This window comes from Mizuhopecten yessoensis, unplaced genomic scaffold, assembly GCF_002113885.1.
Source record: "Mizuhopecten yessoensis strain PY_sf001 unplaced genomic scaffold, ASM211388v2 scaffold4783, whole genome shotgun sequence".
Classification (NCBI taxonomy): Eukaryota; Metazoa; Mollusca; class Bivalvia; order Pectinida; family Pectinidae; genus Mizuhopecten; species Mizuhopecten yessoensis.
The window spans coordinates 767,803-776,162 of record NW_018405719.1 but is presented as its reverse complement, the minus strand read 5'-3'; the positions used below and the strand labels follow the sequence as shown (position 1 = coordinate 776,162).

Here is an 8,360-nt window from a genome sequence, read left to right as displayed (position 1 = left end):
TGATACCTATCCAACAACTGTATGATTGAAGCTATCACAAAGTTGGTAACCATGATACCTATCCAACAACTGTGTAATTGTAGCTATCACAGAGTTGTTGACCATGATACCTTTACAACAACTGTGTGATTGTAGCTATCACAAAGTTGTTGACAATGATACCTATCCAACAGCTGTGTGATTGTAGCTATCACAAAGTTGTTAACCATGATGCCTATACAACAACTGTGTGATTGTAGCTATCACAAAGTTGTTCACCATGATACCTATCCAACAACTGTGTGATTGTAGCTTTCACAAAGTTGTTAACCATGCTACCTATCCAACAACTGTGTGATTGTAGCTATCGCAAAGTTGTGCCCACGCTATATTTATATGTAATTCAATTCAATTCAATTTATTGACTATAGGCTTTACAGCCCATGAGTATATATTACATACAATACATAATAAGGATGTGAAACAGCAAGACAACAGTGGAGTACGAGGTAAAGAAATACAGCTCTTATCTTATTGGCTTCAAAAATAAATTTGCCGAGACGGCTTAATTCCTTGTTGTTATTGACACACAATAACTGTATTAATTTAAACATTGAAGGTTTTTGCCAATAGTATTTTTTGATATATAGACTTCTTAAGTCCTTGTACATATTACATATTAATAAAAAATGATATTTGTCTTCTACTTCAGTAGTCGACTTACAAATTGCACAATATCTCCTATTCCGCTCGATATTTCTATAACGACCCGGTTTCAATTGCCAAAGAATGTGCAAACATACGAAGTTTTGTTAAACATATTCTATATTTCTTAGGCATGTAGTTAGATAAATAAAACTGGGTGGAAAAATGGTTTACAATATGCTTATATAAAAAACATTTCGAGGAATTCTCTAATAAACCTCTCAAATGTTGTTGTGGTTGGTCGAAAATTCTTTGACGTATACAAGGTAAAATGGATTTAGCATTCGATGGTGATTGGCTAAGCCATACTTCACCGAAACCAAGAGTACATAGCAACTCTTTTACATGGTGTACCCAATTGAAACAAACACCGGTGCTTTTCTTTAACAAAAAATCATATGCAGTATTCAAAATACAATTTTCCGTGTCGAGCAGTTTAAACCAATATTTAATTATTCTATACCTTCTTGTATATTCTAAAGGGAAACGACCAAGTTCCCAGTATACCATTACGTTATTTGTAGATTGTCTAACTTTAAGTAACCTCTTACAAAAATTTAAATGTACCTTTTCAATGTCCAACCCTTTGGTCGAACCCCACACTTCACAAGAGTAGCACAATATGCTACTAATGTAGGTATCAAACAAACACCAGCATGGTTTTATAATTTTGACTCATATTTGAACACTTAGAAAATAAAGCAAACATGGCTTTACGTCCTTGATCTGACAATTGTTTCTGTATGTTATTGAACTTGTTATTGTGTCTTAAGTTTACACCGAGGTAAATAAATTGGTCAACACAATCAAGCTTTTTTCCATGGTATGTCCATGTTTTATTATTTCGAATTTTCCCGCCTTTACGGAATACCACAACTTTTGTTTTTTCACTATTAACAGTTAATTTCAATTGCTCGCAATAAATAGCAAGATTATCCAGTAATTCCTGCAAGCCTTCAACAGTTTCCGAAAGCAAGACTAAATCGTCAGCATATAACAAAAGGAATAGGGTTAATTCTTCAAAATCGTATCGTTGGTTACATTTTGAGATAAAGTACATGGAAAAAAGTATCGGTGACAAAATTTCGCCTTGCAATAAACTGATATCATTGGCAAAAAAATCAGATAAACAACCTTTAAATTTTACACAAATTTTACATGATTATATATTGATTTAATGATGTGCAGAAGCTTACCTCTGATTCCTAACTTTGATAGTTTATACCATAAATTAACCCTGTTTACATAGTCAAACGCTTTGCGAAAATCAATAAAGCAGCAGTACAAACGCTTATTTTCACTAAGAGATTTAGTTATAATTGAATGTAGAGCGAAAATCGCATCTACTGTACTAAGTCCAGTGCGAAATCCAAACTGTGCATCTGTAATAACATCGTATGATTCGGACCAATTTATTAACCTAGAATTTAAAATAGACGTGAACAATTTTCCAAGACAACTTAATAGACTGATACCTCTAAAATTATTAGGATCAGTTTTTAGACCTTATTAGCTCACCTGGCCCGAAGGGCCAAGTGAGCTTATGACATGGTGCGGCGTCCATCGTCCGTCCGGCGTCTGTCGTCCGTCTGGCATCAACTTTTTACTTTAAACAACTTCTTCTCAGTAACCAAAAGGCCTAGGGTGATGATATTTGGCCAGAAGCAGGGGTCAAATATGGTCAAATCTTTTAAACAACTTCTTCTGAATAACAGAGAGGCCTAGGGTGATGATATTTGGCCAGTAACATGCTTGGATGAAGGGCTGCCAGGATTTTTCAAATAAATGACCTAGACTTATATTCAAGGTCACAGGGGTCAAATATGTTAAAAACATTTAAACAATTTCTTCTGAATAACCAAGAGGCCTAGGTTGATGATAGTTAGCCAGTAACATGCTGGGATGAAGGGCTACCAAGTTTGTTCAAATAAATGACCTTGACTTATACTCAAGGTCACAGAGGGCAAATATGTTTTAAACATTTAAACAACTTCTTCTGAATAACCGATAGGCCTAGGGTGATGATATTTGGCTAGTAGCATGCTGGGATGAAGGGCTATAAAGTTTGTTCAAATGAATGACCGTCATCTTTTTTCAAGGTCACAGGGTCAAATATATTCTTAACCTTTAAACAACTTCTTCTGAATAACCAAGAGGACTAGGATAATGCCAGTAACATGCTGAGATGAAGGACTACCAAGTTCAAATGAATGACCTTGACATATATATTTTAAGGTCACAGGGGTCAAATATGTTTAAAACCATTGAATGACTTCTTCTTAATAAGTAAAAGGCCAAGGGTGACGATATTTGGCCATTAACATGCTGGGATGAAGGACTACCAAGTGAATGACCTTCGCCCATATTCAAGGTCACAGTGGTCAATATATGTTTAAATCTTTATATGATTTGTTCTGTATAACCAAAAGGGTCAGGGTAATGATATTTTGCCAGAAGCATGCTGGGTTGGAAGACTTTAAACTCTGTTCAACCTAATGTCCTTGTTCGACATTCAAGGATATATGTTTAAATCTTTTAACAGGTTCTTATCAATCAATCACTGATATTCTGCCTGTAGCTGTATTTTAGTCCACTTTTAAGATTACAAGTGTGAGATTAATACCAGGTGAGCGATGCAGGCCCATTGGGCCTCTTGTTTATAGACTGTTGTTATGATGGCCATGGACCACTCCGAAGGGAAGCACCCGGAGTTCAAAATATCATTAAATAGTATACACAAGGCAGGCAACAATAAATCTTGACCGACTAAAAAACATTCGTTTAAAATTCCATCGATTCCATTTGATTTGCCACGATTCAAATTCTGAATAGCTTTTAATATCATCAATAACTATAGGACTGTCTAATTCTTCATATAACGGCACAGAATTTTCATCTGCATCATGATTAAAAGTATCATCCAAACCAGTCTCATCGCCAGCCTCTGCGGCAAGCCCTTTAAAATGGTTACACAAAACGTCAATACTCATTTGGGGACCTGATAATTATCACACAAGGTTTTCATTGTGCACACTCCACACATCCTGTAATGTTGTGTGATCCCATAACTGTAGGACAACAAAAACATCCCTGGCATTATTAGTGACTAAGATAACAAACAAAACACAATTACAAAAGCCTGCTTCTTATATCAGCCAAATGTTGTTTTTTTACAGATGATGGTGATTGTGTGACATTTTGTGATTTTCAAAATGAAAGGAATGCACTAGAATTCTTCACCAGGTTAGATAAAATTTTGGTGAGCTGTACTGACGAAGAAAGGAACTGGTTTGGTGTCTCCATGAGGATTTTGTTGGGCAGGATAACAGATTTGGTTGAAACTCTAAAAGGATTAACGTAAGTAGTATCTTTGTTATCCCCCGCTTTCACCGAAACGGGTAATATTAATTTGGGTTTGTCTGTCTGTCTGTCACACTTCGTTTCTGTGCAATAACTACAACAAATGTTAACTGATTTTCTTCACACTTGGTCACAGGGTTATATAGCTTAAGGGCTCACTTTCAGCGGACCCCATTTGGCGGAGTTATGGCCCCTTGAATAATGAAAAGCATCATTATCTGCCGCGCTTCGTTTCTGTGCAATAACTACAACAAATTTTAACTGATTTTCTTCAAACTTGGTCACAGGGTTAAATGCATTAAGGGCTCGGCCAAGTTCGATAACCGTTTCTGTTCATTAACTCTCTCAAATAGTATTCGATTGTCTTCAGTAATAGGGTTCAACGCATTAAGGGCTCGGCCAAGTTTGACAACCACTATAATTGAACTCCATTTGGTCATTAAATTAATGAGTCATTATCTGCAGTTTCCACTTACTAACTCGAGCAAATATTAGATAAGGCTTTTTTTTTTTCAAGTTTCAAGCTATACATTATGTCTCAACAGCACGATACTCACATGTTTAAACCTAACCTCAATAATGTTTACCTACAATATGTCCTGAGGGCGGGGGATATAAATTCCACGAATTTGCTTGTTAGTCCTTGATCTGTCACTTACAATTGACAAATATTGAATGTGTGTACATCATGTGATGGCAGAGTGTCGTACAAACTGAAAGCAGGCCTTGTGTCCCACTTTAATGGCCTTGTATCCCACTTTAATGGCCTTGTAACCCACTTTAATGGGCCTTGTATCCCACTTTAATGGGCTTTAGTTCATGTTTGGTACTATGCCTTGTTTATTAGTCAAAACTAAGAGGTCATGTCTCTGTACATTAGGTTAAGTTAATGCTGATCTCCCAGCTCACCTGGCACAAAATACCTGTCAGATGTAGTTTGATGATTTCCAGTATTTATCATCCATCCATTAATTTTTCTATTTCATGAGTTTCTTCTTGAAAATTGACTCCTGATATTTAGCTATAATGTTTCCATATATATATACTTTTGAGGTCGCAGACTTTAATTATGTTAAAAAATTCAAGCAACATTTTCTAAAGAACCATAAGGTCTAAAGCATGATACTTGGATATATTGTGTATGTAGCAGGAGCGAGACAGGCCCAGTTTATTATGAACAAACTACCCCCGGCTCGCTACCTTTTCCTCACAACCCAGGTTCGAATTGGGTAGCTTGTTTCTGCTGGTGAAGGTAATAACTAAACACCGGGATGTGATACAATAACAGTATTTATTAACGGAGATACATGAAGCAATGAAACATGAACAATACAGGCCTAGATGAGAACACGTAAAACCCCTAACAAGTTGCTGAGACGACCCCCCAACCCTACATAGTACTAGGCTACTAGGCTAACATCCACCCGACATTCCCAACCTTATCTATCTATACATGAACTATCTTTAATCCGCTATTCTAACATTACCGTACCTACTATCCCCTACAGAAGTCTATGGCAGTCGTAGCAGGAAACCAATCCTTCACTTGGCGCTAAAACCGAAAGTAACACCCCCCTATATAGCAACATTCACAATACAAAACTCTCGACCAATGAAACATAGTGCTGTCGCAGACACAGGCACAGAAAGAAAAGCATGAAATCACAGACAGGTAAACTGACAACACTTAGCACTGGACTGGTACACGTGGACAGGACACCATAACAGACAGAGGTCGGGTGACTCCAGTTCACCCTGGCCTCCATGTAGTACCGTAACTAACTACGCTACATGACCCCTGTCTGACACATAGAACACATATAGACTACATACAACAAGAAAAACCCCCCCCCCCCCCCCCGCTACAGTGTAGATAAACAGTGTTAAAATTTCTATTTTCTTTTTCAAAGATATATCTGATATTCTTACGTAATATCAGTATCAATATGTAACGTTTTCCTGGTTCTTGCCATATGAACGTAACCAACATATGACCAGCAATGACACAAACAGTTCAATCAGGTTTATTTCCGTGAATGAAATATTAACCTTTATGTGGTGAGGTAGAAGTAGATATTTACACTTAATTATAACAAAGGCTTCCACACCTTTGGTACGTGCGGCTGCCACTGCCCTCATTACGGAATTACCGGGAACCACTAGGTCGGCAACTATGCAGGCATCACTTGCCTGGCGCTCCTGGCATTCCCCGGCGTGCTCAGCGCCGCGCCAATTCCCCTGCCGTACCGCTCATCCCAGGTCCCCTGTTACGCAGGCAATTCTGTATCAGCATTAATTGAGCAAGTGTAGCGAGGTCCATATTCCAAAATTATAATATCAATTACCATATTGTCTTCCACAGGAGAGGGAAAAATATTGATCCAAATTAAGGCTATAGTGACCGCTGGTCTTATAAAGGATCATTTAACCTTAACAATATAGTTGTTGATACAATAATCGATGAAAATATATGTGAAGGGTGTAATATCATGGTCGTCTACACAAGATAGAAACTACTGTTACCTGTACAATAGATATGGCAATATTAAACACCTTACAGTTGCATGTATAGACATTATAAGGCACACTTATTACAATGCTCATGCCTCAACTTTTCACTGTCCCGGTCAAAGTAAAACAGACGAATGCTCGGCCATCAAGAAAAATAATGATTATAATTAAAAACTTACATAAACACAACACGTGTTTGCAAACATACAAAATGTGATATTTAAGAAAATGAACATACTTCCACACAATACTCACAAACCCAATGATAAACGGAATAACACCTGAGAGTGCCAGGTGTGAAAGTGAATAGCTAGGTGAATAGAGGTCAGAGTGAGGTACAAAAGAAGAATTTTAGGTTAGGCTTGTCCAATCAAAATCCCCACATGTCAATACATGAACAGGTCACATGTTCACAAACATTAAGGAAGCACACACCATCACATTACAGGAATACACCATCACATTACAGGAATAAACCTTGAGGATTCACACACCATCACATTACAGGAATAAACCTTAACGATTCACATGCCACTTTCTTTTTAAAGATTTATACAATAACACAGAATAATTCAACCAGCTGCCACATAATAACAGCCCTACAACACATTACTTTTAAGTTGTAAACCTTTTTTTATTTTTTACAGGATAACCTTACGAAATCCAGCTCCAGGGAGTGCCTACTTTGACTATGTGATTAAGCACTACTTCACGACCCATGGTGTAAAGTTGGGACAAGTGTTATATTTCTATACCAAGATTCACCCACAATACCAAATCCTGCAGCTGTTCAAGAAGTACCACCCTAAATGCCGTTACTGTGAGAAGTTTTATGGAAAGTCATGATATACGATAAAATATAGGAATAAAATTTTAAGTTAGAATAAAGTTGAAGGAAAGTGAAAGATGTATACTTGGATTAATATAGTATTTCACCTCTTTGGGGGTGAGATAGGGAATCTCAACCTGTCAGCTCCATGTACATACATATATAAAAGTTACCAGATGTTAGAGTGACCACTAATATCTGTATCACAAATTACGTTGTAATACGCCCATTTACAACCCCACTCATGATAGGTTCAATTGTTTGTTTTGAAAAATGTTCAAGGCTGGCTGAGGTGGGTCAGGTACAATTCTTGTGTGATTGTTTTTATAGGAACGTCAAATTTGACGTAAACTTTTGTTTGTCCAGCAATCTCCTACTACAATTCTTGTATGTTTTTAGGTCACCTGAGCAAAGCTATTCTGATCGCTCTCCATCCATCGTCGTCCGTCGTGCGTAAACTTTTTGCATTTTCGACTTCTTCTCAAGAACCAATGAATGAAATTTGTTTCAAACTTGGTGAGAATCATCCTTAGTAGATGAGGGTACAAAATTGTAATATTGGGATTCCTACCCCAACCCTAGGCACCCGGGGCCCATAAGGGAAAATTAATAAATATTTCAAAAATCTTCTCCTCCAGACTCAGAGGTACCACAGTCAATTTCTCTGCATTGATTGAAAGATCATCAGGGGCTTTATTTAAATTGTAAATTTCAGGACCCCCGGGCTATCTGTTCTTCCTTGGGGAGGGGGTAACGTTTACTATAGTTTAAATAGGGAAATAACACTTTTGGGTATATTTCAACAATTTTCTGTAGGAAATTATTCTTACTTGGTGAGAATCATCCTTGAAGGATAATGGTGTCAAATTGTAAAATTAGGATTCCTACCCAAACCCAAAGGGCCAGGGCAGGGCCCCAAAGGGAAAATTAACCAATATTTCAAAAATCTTCTTTTCAAGACTCATAGATACTACAG

At 37.2% G+C, this 8,360-nt stretch overlaps 1 protein-coding gene across 2 annotated transcripts in view; it reads left to right on the top strand.

Annotated features, from left to right (window-relative positions):
* The window catches only part of LOC110449687, a 65,036-nt gene extending 56,975 nt beyond the window's left edge, over window positions 1–8,061 (top strand). For both annotated transcript variants that reach the window (XM_021496714.1, XM_021496713.1), the window contains exons 11-12: window positions 3,861–4,041; window positions 7,203–8,061. In XM_021496714.1, coding sequence (XP_021352389.1) covers window positions 3,861–4,041; window positions 7,203–7,401 — 380 coding nt within the window. In that variant the 3' untranslated portion in view covers window positions 7,402–8,061. The remainder of the gene's footprint in view (window positions 1–3,860; window positions 4,042–7,202) is intronic.
* The last annotated feature ends 299 nt before the right edge of the window (window positions 8,062–8,360 follow it).